We start from the raw sequence: 16,803 nt of genomic DNA, 5'->3' as shown, positions 1-16,803 counted from the left end.
GCTGTGTCCGAAGCCTCCGATCTTTCTTTGAAGGGTCGTTGATGAAATCTGCTCCTGGTCAGGCAGGTGTTTATCGAGATGCCTCAACACTAGTGGTTTGATGGCTATTGAAAGCTGAGGAGGTCGTGGGAGGCTGACTGATCGAAAGAAGTTGCTCTGCGAAAAGAATGTGGGCTAGTTGGTCGATAGATCGGGGCGCTGGTGGTGGTGTAAGTTGATGTTGTTGCTGCGATGGAAGCCACGTCGAGGGGGATAGGGGAAGAGACAGTGAAGGGAAGGGGGTTCAGCGGAGAGGAGTGGAGTGGAGTGAGTGGAGTGGAGTGGATGGAGTATGGGATTGGTCAAGGCGGAAGATGATGTGGGTGGGAATGTGACGATGGCGGCAGCTTGGGTCGAAAGAGGGGCGACTGGCTGCGATGAGGGGAGAGACGACGGTGAGGCAGTGACAGCCAAACACAGCTCGCGAAAGGGGCAGCAGCTGGCGCGAACGAGAGGAATTCGAGAAAAGCAGACAGACGGGATTGTCGACAAGAGGAACCATCAAGGCGGGCTGCGGTGACAGACTGAAAGCGAGCGAGCCTGTAACAGCAGCAGCCAGCTTTCTGAACAGAGAGAGAGCAACAGTCAGAGACGCTCACTATGGCTCGAGAGCCATGTTTTCGCAGTGTTGATCGGAGCTGCCGACCAAGCAAGCAGTCCGTCAGCCTAGCGCAGCCACAAACGGGACAACACCCGACGGCTGCTGCCATTCAGGCAGCGACAGGGAAAGGGCGCAGAGATGGGCAGAAGAGGAGAGAGAGACAGCGGAGGAACTGCCGACGCAGGTGACAAACCGATCAAAACACGCGAAAAGACGAAGGAAAGAACAACACTCCTCCCTCCCTCCCTGCAAAGCTGCCCACAGCGGAGTTGGCCAAACGATCGACAAAGTGTGCATATGGTTTGCAGAAGAGGCCTCTCCACGCTTTCCTGTCTTTCCCCTTCCCTCTGCCCGCGCACACAGCCATGGCCTGCTTCAATTGACGCTTTGCGGACAATCCGTTGAAGGAGGAGCGATGCTTCTTCAGGCTGCTCAACGAGTCGTCGACCCTGCGCGTCAACGCAGACGGTATCATCACCAGCTTCATGCCTTGCATCAAGTCGTTGTTCGCGTTCCTGAAGCCATCAGGAGCTGCATTACGATCTGATCCACCAGGCTGCCGCCATGCGCAGTGTGATGCAGCATGCCAACCTTGAAGCCACCGGTGTTAGCCCAAGATGGAGCGATGCCAGAGGCACAGACATGGCCGTCATTGCAGCGGGCTGCACTCTTCTAGCCTAGCTTTGATCAGCTGCTTGTGCCTTGGGAGCTTGACCTGACGAAGAGCTTTCGAACCCAGCCCAGCAAAGGTTGGAGAAGCCAGGGGGGTTGGAAATGCTAGGCGAGCAAGGGAGACCGAGTGAGGCAGGTCGTAAGCATAGAAATGTGGCTCCAAGAACGGCTTACAGTAGCCAGCCAGCGAAGGCGGCCAGACCATAGTTTGCAATGGTACGCTATGATCTCGGCTTGGTATGAGCGCAGAGCTTGCAGCGGGCCTGGCTGACCGAGATTGAGAAGGGACCGGTCCCTCCTTCTGCAGCATGCGGTCCGGCTGTGGTGTTCCCATGGTGGCCGTGGCGTCCTCCGCTTTTCTCTCCCTTCGTCCCATCTGACTGAGAGAGCGAGACCCCGTTGGAGGAAGCGGCGATGCAGAGCTCGAAAAAGGGATGGTGGAAGCTCGCGGTATGCATTCGCTTCGGCGATGCGCTCCAGTGATGCGTCGCCGAGTGCCCAACTGGACTGCGACTCGGGCACTTTGACTGTCACCTGCATCACCTGCAGATTTGACGTGAGTCGGCCTGCGTCTATGAAATTTGCAAAATGAAGTGTTGGTCTCGCAAAGAGCCAGAGGACTGGACGCGTCTGACGTGACTTGAACCAAAAACAGTCACGAGCTGAGTTATGCACCTCGCAGCTGTTCCGTGATGGCAAGCCTTCATTCCTCTGAACACAGGCTCGCGCTCCTCGCATCTGGCTCTTTATGCTGTGCGGCCGACGCGCTTCGGCAGGATTCTGTCGTCGTTCGATCAAAGAGCCTCGGTGGAGGAGGAGTGGATGGAAGAGGCCCGTCTGAGCAGAGCGAAGAGGCACTGACTGTCTCGTTCATCGTCAAGGGCGAGAGGTGTCAGACGACACTTTGCGCACTATGATGGTGTTCGGCATGCTCACTTCGTTTGGCTAGGATCAAGGGCTCGACCCTGTTTGTTCTTCGGTCGAACATTCTTTGTCGTTCAAGCAAAGCTTACAGGCTGTGGTCCTGTGAAGGAATCGTTGGGAGCTCTTCCGGCCGACCGGTCCAGGCGCACTGCGTCGTGAGGCGACGCACTTTGACCCTGAAAAGGTTTCGAGCTGCGTTCGCAGGTCAACGAGGGATTGAACGAAAGATTATGAGTCTGCCTGCGCCAGATGCGCCTCGGAGATGCTTCCATTTCAGCTCCGCAAGGCTCTATACCCGAGCCTTGAGCCTTGGTCAAGGACTCTGGCTGCGGCTTCAACAACGACCTGCAAGGGAGGATGCCACTCTGCTTCACAGAGTCGTGCTTCATCTTCACTGCTGCTTCGGCTCACAGGCCCGTCGGAAGCGTACTCGTGCCGATCCGTGAAGCCGATCCGATTAGCCCCCGATCCAGTTGAACAGATCCGCCTCAAGGCATTCCGCAGCGGTGTCAGCCACTTCTACACATTCGGCATAAGCGGCATTGCGACGAATGCTGACAGTGTTACCGTGTCTTCTGCGATGTATCGCGCTCGTCGTCGATGGGAAAGAGGATCGACGGCATGTCTTTTTCATAGTCCTTTTCGCAGCCTCCATTTTCCTTGTCTAGTTATTTCTCAACGCCAAACAAATTTCCGAAGCAGGCTGAGCCACACTTTGGCTTCTGGGCCTCGGTTCAAGTCGCGTCGCGTCAAGAAATCGCAGATCAGCACAAAGACATCGTCACCATCTCTTCCACCACCATCTTCTTGCACTGCAGAGGTCGCATTCACCCTCCGAGCTCTTATTCAAGGCCTGTTCGGTGCTTCCACCGACATGAGCTCGAGCAACGTAGCTCCGGCCTCAGCTGATGAGCTACGCTCGAAACTCGCGCAGCTTCGAGCCGACAAAGCCCTCCTCACGTCCCAGCTGGCTTCCCTTCGCGCTCTTCCCGACCTCGCACCCGAAGCAGGCAGCACGGCATCCGCACAGAACCAGGAACTTGGCAGTCTACTTCGTTCGCTCGAGGAAAAGTCGATCCTCTACCGCTCCTCCGCCTGGACATGTTTCGAACTGGATCTTGACGTCGGCCGTCGCGCGCGCCTCGCTCGAGACAGCGCTGCTGCCGACAAGGACGGCGATCTCGCCCTCGGCATTCGACTCGACACGTTCTGGCGAGGACGCTTCCACGAACCCTACTATTTGGTCTTTGCGCGTCCCAGCCAGCTGCTTGACTCGATGCCACAGCTCGCGGGGACCACCGTCGGCGATGTGGAAGCAAATTCCCTCGCAGACGGGCTCAGGTTGATCAGGCACACCGTGCCGCACTTTGTACCACTGGGCAAGCTCGTCGAAAAGTACCTTCCGAGTGTCGTGGGCGGAGAAGTATCTGGAGGATCAGGAAGCAAAGGCAGAGACAACGAGGCGGGTGGATTGACCATGCTGAGCCAATTCAGCGACTTGCCCGGCGTGCATGCGTTCCTCTCGGATCTGCACTGCCACTTGCAAGCCTACGTCTCGAGGAGGCAGCAAGCGATGGCGTTGCAGCAGCTCAAGCTTCCTGGGCAGAGCGAAGAGACCGAGGCCGCATTGGAGGCGCTGGGCACCGAAGCTTTCGATCTCGTCAAGGTGACATGGCGCGTGCCCTTCTCGTCTGCAAGAGCGGCCGATCCGCCAGCAGAGGACGACGACGAGGAGTCGACGAATCCGACCGTGCAAGCGCTCAAGGCAGCTGCCAAGCGAAAGCGAGAAAACCCAGACGACGAACCCACCCAGCACCTCGAAGTCGTCGTTCAATACGACGATCTCCAAAGCGACCGCCTCGTCGACGAAACACGACCCAGCGGCGTCCTTGCTCAGTCTTCGTCCTCTTCCCGAGACGCTGACGACGTCGAAGGTGCGCTCCAAGGCCTGCGCATGCCCTACGGTCAAGTCCGAGTGCAGCTTCTCGAATACGCACCCGAGCTCGAAACACGCCAACGTCGAGCCCCCGGCATCTCCAAAGCCGACCTCAAGGCTCTCCAGCCCAAAGTAATGCGCCGGGAAGATCTGGAGGAGACGTACGCACGCGAACACGACGGCGAGTCGCTCGACATGGACGAGGCGTTCGAACGCATTGCCCAGAGAGTGTGGACGCAGCTCAGGGGGAAGTCAAGTGTGCGTTGATTCTCATCCCATCCTTGTTGTGTCAAGTAGGATTGTACTTGTTTCTGACGTGTCTGTAATACTATCGTATACCCTTTGCGCATGGAAACAGGTTTCTGAAAGCGATCGAGATTGGATATGGCGTACGAAAGGGCTGAGAAGCTTGCGAAAGATGCTTCGACCCGAGATCGGTGAGTCGCGAGTAGGCCTATTGCAATCGTTGAGTTGAGAGCTGATCGCCGCCTTATCGACTCCCAGATCCGCGATTGTACCGTCTCAAGACGCCCGACTTTCGTGCCCTCGGGGCCAAGTATCCGACGACGTTCGGTCCATTGTGAGTGCAATCTCGGCCAGGACTTCGGGGCAAACATCGTACTGACCACGCCTTGATCTGCAACAGCGTCAAAGACGACGGCGGCTACGAAGCCAAGATCGACTTTCAGGATGCACAAGCTGTCAGATGCCTGGCTCAGACCTTGCTGCTCGACGACTTCGGAGTGCATGCTTCCTTTTCGCCTAGCAATCTGTGTCCGATGGTGAGTGCATGGTTTTTCGCGCAGGCTTTGATACTGTCGAATAGCAGCTGACAGTCATCTGTGGTTACTCGTTGAGCAGATACCGAACAGGTAAGTCCATCCCGCAACGCTATTCTGTCGTACCCAGACGGCGATGATACTCATCCTTGCGGTTTCATGACCACCAAACAGACTCGCATACATCGCCCTCCTGAACGAGCTGCTTTCATGGTCATTACCAACATGGCGCCTGCTCCGACACTTCCAGCATCAACCTCTCGACTCCACCGTCCGAGGCCTCGATATTGGCACTGGTGCGTCTGTCATCTATCCAGCACTAGGCGTGCGATGTTTCCCCTCATGGCGCTTTGTTGCGACCGATATCGACCGGAGCAGTCTCGAATATGCGGGCAAGCACGTGATAAATCATGTGGATAACGGCGGGCGGCTCAGCGAGAGCATTGCGTTGGTGCATGTCGACGCAGAGGATGCTTTCGTGCCGAAGCTCGGAGGAGCAAAGGTGATCGGAGGCGACGCAGGTGTGCTGAGTGAAAGCGGGTTCGACTTCATCATGTGCAATCCGCCCTTCTACTTGAGCGCAGAGGAGATGGACCGTTCGGCGCAGTTCAAGAAGCAGCCTGCTAACGCGGTACGTTCCTCCCCATCGCGAAAGACATCACCAGACACGACGCTGACACCCGCCTTCTCCTCTGATACGACACGAACAGGTCTGCCACGGCACCCGATCCGAAATGGTAACGACCGGCGGAGAAGTCGCGTTCGTCCGACGCATGATCGCCGAAAGCCTCACCACCTACAACGTGCTCTGGTGGACATGCATGCTGGGCAAGCTGTCGAGCGTCATCAAGCTCAGTAGCGAACTCAAGCAGCTGTCGAAAGAGGGCAAGATGTCTGGATGGGGCGTGCATGAGCTGCCAACCGGAGGGGGAAAGACGAAGCGTTGGGTGGTGATGTGGTGCTCTGCTGCGATCGGGATGCGCGTTCCTGATGTAAGTGCCTTGCTCTTTTACGTCGCAAGCTAACGAGTACACTGACACGATGATCTGATCGGATGCGACAGAGCCTCAGCAGGGAAGGCCTGCCGAGCTCGCTGGACCGGCACAGACCGAGCTCGACACAGAGGCGCAGCAAGGTGCTCCGACCAGGATCAGCATCGACACGCAAGGAGCTGCACGACTTGATCACCAAGATCCTAGACGATCTAGAAGGATGTTCCGTATATCCATCGGCATACATGCAGCTCAGAGATGGCGACGAGACGGCATCCAGAGCACCGCCAAAGACAACACCACACCCGGGTACGATCGACGTCGTGATCACACAAGAGAGCTGGACACGCAAAGCTCGACGTGCCAAGCTGCAGCCCACGCGTACAGCCATCGTAATCTCTGACGACGCGACTCAGGAGGTCAGTCGGCCTCTGCTGATGGCACGAATCGCAGTGACTGAGGCACAGACGAATGGCGACACCGGCTTGGTGCTTACGGTCAGCTGGACGTACGGCATGGACGCGGTCAAGTTTGAGTCGTTTGCCATGTTCCTGCTGGCCGCCGTAGAAAGAGACATCACGCTGCCCGATCAAGCCGACTAAGTTCAATCCATCTGTCCACATTCTCGCACCATCTGCGCAACACTTTCCTGTCTGTGATGGTGAGCAAGCGAGTCGCGTCTGATGGCGACACGCCATGCTTTTAAGGATCAAGAAACGCGGTTGCAGATCCACTATGTGCTCCAAAATGTGGGGTTGCTCTGTCTGCATTTAGCGAGGCGCTCGAGCCGGAGTGCCAAACCCGTAAGCCGGATTTTTGCATCAAATGAAGCCTTCATGATCCGCGTCTTGCTCCTCTTTCAGCATCATCATTCCGTCTCTCAACCTGCTTCATCTCCTTTTCGCGCGCAACGGAGCCTGGTCCTACGACTGGATGGCCAAAGCATGACGCCACCATCACCCGGCAAGAGCACGGCTGCGGCGCAGTTCGATCCGCGTAGCCTCTACTCGTCCGCCTCGCCATCCACCGCCCACGCCAAGTCGCCCGCCGCCGCCTCCGCATCCAACAGCAAGCGCGAGCCGAGCAGCAGCGCTGCAGGCGACGATGCAGACAGCTCTCCTGGCGCCACCAGCTCCGGCAAGAAGAAGCCGTCCAAGAGGCGCAAAGTCAACCTTGCGTGCATCTACTGTCGACGATCGCACATGACATGCGATGAAGGTAGACCTTGCCAGAGATGTATCAAGCGGGATATTGGGCATCTGTGCCACGATGAGGCTACACCGGCCAAGGCGCATACCGATGTGAAGGAGGAAGGGGGGAGCCCGTCGAAGGTGAAGGAGAAGGTCAAGGCGGAAAGTCCAGCGACCACACCGCCTGTGCCATCCGCTAGTGAGCCGCAACGGTCGGATTCGACATCAGCGGCTGCAGCAGCTTCAGCGAGCTTCTTCCCGACACTAGGGCTTGGCGCCTCGGGAGATGCGAACGCAGCGACGAACAGTAGCAACGTCTTTGGCGGCGGTTCAGCAGGTCCTTACTCGTCGATATCGGGACTCAACCAGTCCAACAACAGCAACAATAACGCAGCCGGCTTCGATGCGAGCAACATCTTCAAGCCCCAAGCGATGGGCGTGGAGGATGCAGGACCTACTTCGTCCGGCAGCAGCGCCAACGGCGGCATATCAGCAGCAGGCATGCTCTCCCTTGCATCGCTCTTTCAGAACAGCATCAACAACAGTAGCGACGCCAACGCAAACACCAACACCAATCAGGCGCCATCAGCACAGGCTGTCAATGCGGGCAACAACCAGCAGCAGAGTGGTGAGATGTCTGGGCTGGGCGGTGCTGGATGGCTCGGGCTTGGCGGTGGACCGGGAGGATACGAGGGTGGAGGCAGTGGCTTCGGCGGCGACTCGGCGGGCGGGAACGAGTTTACGCTGCTCAGCGAATTCCTCGAGAGTCTGGATGGACCAGGCTTCGGCGCGGGTGCGACACCAGGCATGACAGGCACCTCTGCGACCATGGCGGGTACAGGCTCAGGATCCGGCTTTACTCCGTCGCAGAGTCGGAGGAATACCATCTCCGGTCTGGGTGGCGGGACCTTTGACGGGTTGACAGCGTTGACCCCCATCCACAACAACGCCGACAGTACGAGTCGAACCAGCTTGCCCGCTCTATCGCCCACCACGGGTGCCAATACGGTGTACAACTCGGGCTCATCCACCGCTGCCGCTGGCAATAGCACTTTTGGCTCTGGCAACATCAACAACAACACCAGCAGCAGCGAGAATGGGACGGGCAAGCGATCCCGTGGGTCCTCCCTCTCCGCCGCCCCGTCGAACTCCAACACGGGCGTCGCATCCGGATCGTACCTCCCTTCTCTGCAAGGCGGCTCGTCCAAAACGGAACGCTTCTTCCTCACCGCCGCGGACCAGAAGGATGGCACGCGCGACGAGCGTCTCGCACGCGTCATCCAGGCCAAGTACGAAGCCGGTCTCCTCCGTCCCTACAACCACGTCAACGGCTACGCACGGCTCAATCGGTGGATGGAGCGCAACGTCTCCACCGCTTCCAAACGACGCATTCTCAAGCCTCTCTCCGTCTTCCGTCCTGCCTTCCGTGCCGTCGCCCAGTCGTTGACCAACATCGACCTGGTCTTCATCGAAGAAGCCTTCGAACGGCTGCTGTTGGACTACGATCGGGTGTTCTCCACCCAAGGCATCCCCGCGTGCCTCTGGAGACGGACGGGAGAGATCTACAAGGGCAACAAGGAGTTTGCTGAGCTCGTGGGGGTTCCTATCGAATCCCTCCGCGAAGGTCGGTTGTGCATCTACGAGCTCATGGCGGAAGAAAGCGCGGTCAACTACTGGGAAAAGTACGGCGCTGTCTCGTTCGACCCGGGGCAGAAAGCCGTTTTGACCAGTTGCGTGTTGCGGACGAAGAACAAGAGCATTGTGGCCACCTCAGGCGCCTCAAAGGCAAGGGACAGCATTCAAGCCCAATTGCCGAGGAGCGCTACGGCAAGTGGACAAATTACACCTCGTGAGGAGGCGAAAGAGGACGAAGGGAAAGTGGCTGCTGGAACGGGGGCTACTAGCACCAGCGGCGTGCTCAAGGACCCGAATAACCCGAAGGCTGCCTTCATCCATTGTTGCTTCAGCTTTACGATTCGGAGGGACCAGTGGAACATTCCGCACATGATCGTGGGCAATTTTTTGCCGACCAACCCGCCGTAGCCAAGCAATGCAAGGCCTTTCCATGCGTGGACAACCCCACCTCACAGCGTTGGACGTGTGCTTGCAGATGATGAGATGCGTGATTCGGGGATGGGGCGCAAGTGACTGAAAGAAGTTTGAATCACGTCTGCATCGAGCAATTGGTAGCGAGAATCGCGCCACCAGCCTCCTCGATCTTATAGACAGACAATCATCGTGCCAACGAGAGAATATGTACAACGACAGCAGCTCACAGCTCGCATCCACAATCACAAATCAGAGAAGAAAGAGAGTGTGGAATTCGAGCCCAAGGGACGGTGAAATGAGACGAAGATCTAGCCAGATGCGGGGGGGAAAAGTGTCCAGAAGAAGAAGCAACGAGGGAAGGGGGGTGAAGACGAAGCGGCGCAAGGTGTCTACGATCGCAAAAGCGCTGATCAACCGGGAAAAACCAAGTCAAGAAGATGGCGGAGGAGATGTGACCCCTGTCACCGAGCCATTTGAGGCGGGACAAAGGGGCGGTTCGCCCAAGGCTGACGCTTTAGAGGATATCGACGCCGACGTTGAGGCCCGAGGCGTCGATACCGGCGTTCTTGTTGGTCACCTGCGTGTTGTGCCCACCGTTGTAGTAGTAGGCCGATTTGGGAACGCAGCATCCCTTCTTACCACCGCAGGTCGAGGTGGCCGAGACCTCCTTCTTGGTCTGCTTGGCGCCGAAGAGACCGTCGAGGATGCCAATGTGGATCGTCATGTTGCTCAGGTCGATCAGCTCGTTCTTGTTCGAGACGCAGACGTTGTGGCCCTGGTTGACGTAGACTTCGTCGGGACCGCACTGGTTGGAGCTGGGAGGCGGCTGGGTCGCTGTGTCCTTGGGAGTGGGAGGGTTGCCAGATGGACATGCGCCGTTGCCGCCAGAGCCTCCGTTGCCGCCAGAGCCTCCGTTGCCACCGGGGCCGCCAGGGCTGCCACCGTTGCCACCCTGACCGCCGTTGCCTCCATTGCCACCTGCGCCACCGTGGCCACCGGGGCTACCACTGCCTCCGTTGCTACCGGTACCGCCGTTGCCACCGCTACCACCGTTGCCACCATTGCCACCCGAGCCACCGTTGCCACCGGGGCTGCCACTACCTCCATTGCCACCGCTGCCGCCATTACCACCGTTGCCACCGCTACCACCGTTGCCGCCACCAGGAGGGTTCTTGATGCACGTGCAGTGCTCGTCCGGGCTGGTGCGGCGGTAGAGCGACTCAGGAATGTCGCGGGCGTTGAGCTGGGTGCCGTACCCGCGCACGCTTCGCTGGCTCAGTACGTTAACGAGCGCACTAAGATCGCTTAGATCCACCACCTTGTTCTCGTTGATCGCCTCGACGTTGTTGCCACCGTCATCGTAGTCGCGCTTGGTGAGCGCCTCGATGAGCGCAGAGAGGTGCGAGGCGTCAATGATCTCGTTCGTGTTCGAAGCAACGTCGTCGCGCTTTCCCAGAGTGGGGTGGGAGAACGATGGTGCACTACGACGCAAAATGTTCACATCCGCCAACAGATCCGATACGTCAATCACCTCGTTTCGGTTGGAAGCGTACGTGTTGTACCCGCCATCGTCCTCATCGCGCTTGAGAATGTCGACTCCAAAGTTGAGGTTGGACAGATCGATCACCTTGTTCTGGTTGTCGACCACGAGGTTGTGTCCCCCGTTGTACTGCTTGATGTACTTGAGACAGTAGCGGGGGACGTTGTCCCAGGACTTGTGCGTCTGACCATCGAGGCTGAGGAGGTTGAGGCCGATGTTGGCGCCGCTGGCATCGATACCCTTGTTCTCGTTGACAGCGTAGACGTTGTGGCCGCCGTTGTACGAGGCGACGTACTTGCGGCAGACGGCGTAGTTGGCGCGCTTGAATTCGTGATGAGGGACGGCGTTGACCATGCCGATGGCGGCAGCCAAGAGGCCGATGGAGAGGGCGATCTGAGAGGGCATCTCGAAGTTCGCTGTCGATGAAGGGTAAAGAAGAGGGTGTGAGAGCGGTGAAGACCGAGTGTGTTGGAGATAGTAAGGGGGGGAAAGACTTGACGTCTGGTTGGGTGGGTAACCGGAGAAGAGGAGAGATGGGGAGCTGAGGGTTGATGAGAAAGGAAAGGAGGAAGAGGGACAAAGAGGGCGGCTCTTTTATCTATTGTCGGAGACCGAGAGCAGCGGCTGACACCGTAGCATGGAAGCGACCGACCAATCGACGGTGACGGCAGGCCTTTGTGAAGCAGCGCAGACCCATCGTGCCGACATGGAGTGGCGTCGACCTCGTAGAGCCAGCGAGTGGCTCAGGTCCCGGGCCAGGTCCACGGATCCCAGGCAGAGAAGAAGAGCATCTTGCAGCCGGCTGACTGGACTGAGAACGACTGTGAGTCACGGCGCATTGTCCTTGAACCGCTCGGTATACGGATCTCGTCTGCGAACGAGATGTAGCGGCGTGACCACCAACCAGGTGCGAGCGAGGAAATGTTCCGAAGAACAAGCACAATGCTGGTCGGAGATGCAAGGCCGATACAATGTGTGTATGCCGGTGCTTGAAGGAGTGCGAAAGGATCTGCAAGAGTCTGAAGCGTCTATGATAAGCAGAGCGAGGGACACAAAAGAGCGGCTGTGCAACGCGTCCCTCGCAAGCACCCGTCTATGGATCGCTTTTGGCTGGCGAGGTACAGATTGGCCGGACATGGACAGACAGAATCTGTTGGGGGACCGTTCGATGGGAATGAAGGACAAGCTGCAAGTGAGAGACCGTCAGGGCGTAGTTAGCGCGCTAGTCGAAAGCGTGGGAAATGAAGGACGAAGGATCAAGCAGGGGCCCTCTTGCAGCATATTCTTGAGACACAAAGCCACCCGTTCATGCTCTCGACGTGCAAGAGGTGATTTGTATGTTGTCTGTCATTGTCCCAAGCCTACTCGAACGAGGCAATTGTATCCCCAAGCTTGGACCGCCTCCCATTTGGGCGAATCCATGCGAAGGCGGTGATTGTTTGACGGGCTACGAGCATGCAGCGACAAAGCGTAGGGTCAGAGCCAAGGTCCGGGTCCGGCTCCGGCTCCGCGTGGAACGGGCGGTGGTGAGCAAGAAGCAGCCTTGTGCTCAGCAAAGCAATCAAGGGAGTGGCTGAGGCACACGCTCAAATACGGGTGTCGGGGATCGACGGCAAGGTTAGGTAGAAGGAGGAAGCATTCTGTGCTGCGATCCTTCGGCGAGGGGGTCCCATCTGCAAGCCCCTGGCGCAGGGTCTACGTTTGGACCTTGCAGAACGTGTTTGCAGGCTTCAGGGTCCAAGTGCGGCTGGCGAACACCAGACGCCTGCCAGAAGACGCGAAATCCTCATCGGCCGAAGCTCGCTTACCGTTTGGCATGTTCAGTAGTGCAGTGCAGCAAGCAGCGTTGTACAGGTCGCTCACAGAGACGGCAATTGCGCCCTTGCTTTGTGACCTCGCCTGTATGCGTTTCAGAGATCCAGAGTCCGCGGGCACCATATCATGGATCGGCACAGTGGCGCTGAGATCCGAAGCGACCCGTTGATCCGCGATGCAGCCGGCGATTTGTGCCGTCACTTGAGTAACTTCGAGGCGATGATCAGCAGGGACGATCCAGTTTCTCCTTGCATCGGAATGTGGGCGAAACCTTCTTTTCCTGTCTGCATGCAGCTGAGAAGCAATCAGGACGTCGTATCACAGCGTTCTGGGTAACGAGGGCCCCGGCGTGGGTACATGACTTGGCTGTGCTGGGACCATTGTTCGTCTTATCATTGTGCGACGGATCGACGAGTGTCGCCGCCGGTGTGCACATCCCGCGGAGGGAGCCCCTGCTGAACTCTTGGCGTCCGATCGGACGGCTTTGAAAGTCGCCTTGGTCGTCCATCTGGGAGCTGTGAGGTGCTCTCTTTGCGAGGAAGCGCCTCGCTAGGCCGGCAAGTAAGAGACTAGCAGTCTCTCACCGCCGTTGCGTTTCACGGGTTGTCTCTCATACCCGCTTCTGTGAAGCCGTTCCTGCCGAGAAGACCATGCTGTGAGGGCTCGAGAAGATGTCACGAGCCCAACAGCAAGATAATGGGAACGATCCGGTTCCACGGCAAGCTCTGCCGACGTTCTGACCTCGCCTCTTTGCGAAGCATCACCTTGCGCATCAAGGCGAGAGGCACAAACGATCGCCGCGTGGTTCCGCAACAAAGCGTGTCACAGGGGCTGATTGTTCGGACTTGAAACTCCGCTCAAGTTGCGCAGGCCCAGATCCTGCCGGGAGCAAGGGGCTGAGTGTTCAATGATGCAAGCGACCGAGACAGTAGATGAACGCAGCTACGATGCTCTTCAGCGCTTGCGCGAGCACAGTTGACAAGTTCGAAAGACGCAAGAAGAGGTGGTGGAAGCTTCTTCTCCAAAACGGCACACGCAAGGGGTCAAAGAGTGGCAGAGAGGAGAATCCCCAAGCGTCTTCTTGTTCCTGCAGCCGTGAAAGGTAGGGAGGTGATTCGAAGGTAAGGGGTTCCTTGCCTCTGAGGTGCACAGGTCAACGCTCAGTCAGTTGTAGAACGCGTTCGGTGTCCGTCGGCTTGCAATCCGAGGCCAGACCGAGCCGCATTCTGACATTGCCGCCATCTGGTGATTTCAGCTCAGACCAGCCTGCGCAAACGTTGGACATGAAGCAAAGACCGCCATCGCATTGTCCCTGCTCTTTGATGCATCTTGTATGTTGAGTACCGCCGGTGTACCGATGCACAAGGAGCGGAAGAGACAGGGGTCAGTGTAACTTTGTTGTTTGGCACGAATTATGGATCAACAATGGTCTCGAGCGTCTTGTCTCTTCTCAAACTGCAACACGTTTACGCCCCGACGCATACGAGATCATGTCTGCTTCCTTTCGACAGACCGCTCTGACAAAAGCCGCTCATTCTTCAGTAGAAGGCGAATGCTGACCCACTCAGACGAAGGTGGTTATCCGCCATTGGTGTCAGGATGGTCTTGGCATAGTCTGCAGGGTCCGCCAATGGCAGACTGGTTTCGAACATCCAATCGTGGAAGAGATGGTTTGGTTGTCGCAGCTCGCCAGGATCATGCTCGCAAAGAGACCGTTGGACGTCTTTCTCACATGCGCCAGGTGTGGTAAACAACAGATCGAGCCGTGCGGGCCTTCAAGTACTTCCAAAGCTGTCGTCGGGCCCTCGAGCCTTCGCCTACGCAATGACTGAGCAATGGCCGCATTCACATGTCCGGGTCAAACCTCGTCGTCCAGCTCAAATGAAAAGGGTCGTCCGCCTAGCTCAAATGAAAAGTGTCGAAGCGACTTAGTAGGATCGAAGGCTCCGGCTGCGGGCGATCAGAGCGGATGAGGTGCTTGTAGTAGAGGAGCAAAGTTTATCATCAGCTAGAATGAGCGGGATACTCACCGTGTTCTATCGCCCGACAGTCGGGAGAGCACCGCCGGGTCGGTTGCTCCGCCATTGCAGGGGCTGATGACTGATGACGATGGAGCCGATGACAAGGCCGACCCCGATCGATCGCCCATCGATGCCGCCGATCGCAACCTCTCACAGCTTTTCTCGCGTTGCAGCATGGGGTCGAGACACGCACGAGAAGCTTAGGCGGGTTGACAGCATCGAGGATCCCACCAGCACGTTGTTCTGCTCGGCGTCGATGTTCCGATTCCATGACTCGCTCACCCGCCTGGCCTGCCCCAACTCGTGGTCGACACGACCCATCATGGTCCATGGGTCATTCGGAGAGAACGAGCCAAGCGAGGCTCGCTAAGGGCACGTTTGACAGCTGTTCGCCTTCGACTCCGATGCCAAGCTCTGCTTGCCCGTTGGTCAGCGGTCTTGACCGACCCGCTTCATCGGACAAGCCATGACTTAAGTCAATCGGTACTTGCTCACGGTGACAACCGTCGAGCGCGGTGAGCTCCACATGACGAGATAGCCTTGCAGCCGAACCGACGCCGACTTGCTTCTCTGACAACGCTTTAAGCGACTCGCTTCTGGCGCTAGCTTTGGTGTCGGTTCCAAGCTTGTCTGACACGGAAATGCACTTCCGCGAGCTTCGCGGCTACAAGTCAACCACTGCGACAGCTTGAGCATGTTGGTACACCACAAGGGCTCGGTCGATTACATCCGATGAATGGATAAGCGATATGGAAAGCTTAGTGTTGGTGAGCTCACTCTCGTCGGTGTTGCGCGGTCGAGGGTCTGCGCTGCCGCTTTTGTGCGCTATAAGCCTCGCACACTGTTGACTTACGAAAATGCGGCGTGCTCCCTTCTGAGCAAGAGGGCTCGAGCGCAGCCGTGAGATAGCTTTAAACGGCAGTCGGAAGCCACAGGATGGGTTTGAGCCTAAAGAGTCTTGACAGCCACACACAAGCGGGAAGTTGGCAGAATCTGCTCTTGCTATCTGCAGAAGAGGTTAGACGCAAGCCACACACGACAACCAACATCTGCTGTCCTTCCCCCGCATTTTCGCAGACGAGCGAGTTGAACGAAATATGCGGGCGCTTCATGCCAACCGATTGAATGCGGTCCACATAGGCGCACAATGGACATGCCTCTTTAAGCTCTCCTTGCTCGTTCAAGCGCACACACACGTAGGTAGTGTCATTCCAGAAGCCTCTCGCAGCCAAGCTTATGGGCTTAGAGTGCAAGTACCGAGCGTACGCTAGCCCAGTTTTCGTGGTACTGCGGGGACGAGTGTGGAGACTCGTTGTCCTTTCTGACGTGGCCCACCCTCACAGCTGTGAGCCGGTGGGCTCAATGACCTGCGGAGCAGCATTGCCGGTCACGAGTTGTCAGATGCAGCAGTGCGCCCCTGACGTAGGCTCGCTGTCACCTTCGCTCGACCCTGCTCATGTCTGGATCCCCTTAAAGCCTGAGCTCGTTTCATATATATCCCGCCTCTTGCGACCCACGCAGTCTCTTGCGACCATCTACGACCATCTACGACCGTCCACGACCCCCTCCTCCCCCACACACATTGCATCCACGACCATCCTCACGCGAAACGAGCACCTCTGTTCTCCGCCTCGCAGCCAATCTCACGATGCAGCTCTCCTCGCTCGTCCTTGCAGCGTCGCTGCTGATCTCGTCGGTTGTGTCCGCACCGGCTTTCGCCAACTTTGACGTCTCTTCACCGGCCTCACTGATGCTCAGACGCCAAGTGGAGTCGACCAACTGGGACACCATGCTGGGTCGGGACGCTCCTTCTCTTGAAAAACGCATCGTGTACAACCCGCACATCACCCGGCCGCGCGCCGAGACCGTGTGGACCGCCGGCAAGACGCACACGGTCAAATGGGACACCTCGGATATGCCGCCCGAAGCCGAAAACTACAAGGGCGTCATCAAACTCGGTTACCTCCCCGCTGACGGAAGTGGCGGCGAAAACCTCCATTGGACCCTCGCGGATGGGTTCGCCATCAAGGACGGAAAAACAAAGGTGACGCTGCCAGCGGATTTGGAGGAACGAAACGACTACATTGTCGTGGTCATGGGTGATTCGGGGAATGCGAGTGAGAAGTTCACGATTAGGAAGGCAGAGGCGGTGAGCTTGGGCGACACCATTCAGCAGCAGATCCAAGAGGGACTATCCAATGCTGGTCTTTAAGATTCGCTTTTCGTCCCAGCCTCAAGTACGCCC

The 16,803-nt window shown here is 57.7% G+C and overlaps 4 protein-coding genes across 4 annotated transcripts; 3 read left to right on the top strand and 1 right to left on the bottom strand.

Moving 5' to 3' along the window:
* Positions 1-3,110: 3,110 nt before the first annotated feature.
* PSEUBRA_006265 (Centromere protein O) lies at positions 3,111-6,545 on the top strand (the record flags this gene model as incomplete). The annotated part of the gene is made up of 8 exons (XM_059465794.1): positions 3,111-4,430; positions 4,531-4,609; positions 4,677-4,752; positions 4,819-4,954; positions 5,034-5,044; positions 5,126-5,582; positions 5,662-5,943; positions 6,015-6,545. The coding sequence occupies 8 exons, from the start codon at positions 3,111-3,113 to the stop codon at positions 6,543-6,545; spliced, it is 2,892 nt and encodes a 963-aa protein (XP_059320292.1).
* Positions 6,546-6,887: 342 nt separating this feature from the next.
* PSEUBRA_006264 (Zn(2)-C6 fungal-type DNA-binding domain protein) lies at positions 6,888-9,176 on the top strand (the record flags this gene model as incomplete). The annotated part of the gene is made up of 1 exon (XM_059465793.1): positions 6,888-9,176. One exon carries the CDS (start codon positions 6,888-6,890, stop codon positions 9,174-9,176), a length of 2,289 nt encoding a protein of 762 aa, XP_059320291.1.
* Positions 9,177-9,696: 520 nt separating this feature from the next.
* PSEUBRA_006263 (uncharacterized protein) lies at positions 9,697-11,127 on the bottom strand (the record flags this gene model as incomplete). Its single annotated transcript, XM_059465792.1, has 1 exon — positions 9,697-11,127. The coding sequence occupies one exon, from the start codon at positions 11,125-11,127 to the stop codon at positions 9,697-9,699; it is 1,431 nt and encodes a 476-aa protein (XP_059320290.1).
* A 5,079-nt stretch (positions 11,128-16,206) lies between these two features.
* Positions 16,207-16,770, top strand: PSEUBRA_006262 (Ser-Thr-rich glycosyl-phosphatidyl-inositol-anchored membrane family; the record flags this gene model as incomplete). Its single annotated transcript, XM_016439597.1, has 1 exon — positions 16,207-16,770. One exon carries the CDS (start codon positions 16,207-16,209, stop codon positions 16,768-16,770), a length of 564 nt encoding a protein of 187 aa, XP_016289507.1.
* Between the last annotated feature and the right edge of the window lie 33 nt (positions 16,771-16,803).

This window comes from Kalmanozyma brasiliensis, assembly GCF_000497045.1.
Source record: "Kalmanozyma brasiliensis GHG001 unplaced genomic scaffold PSEUBRA_SCAF9, whole genome shotgun sequence".
In the NCBI taxonomy this organism is placed as follows: Eukaryota; Fungi; Basidiomycota; class Ustilaginomycetes; order Ustilaginales; genus Kalmanozyma; species Kalmanozyma brasiliensis.
Note: the sequence above shows the minus strand (reverse complement) of the source record. Positions and strands in the feature narration are given on the sequence as shown.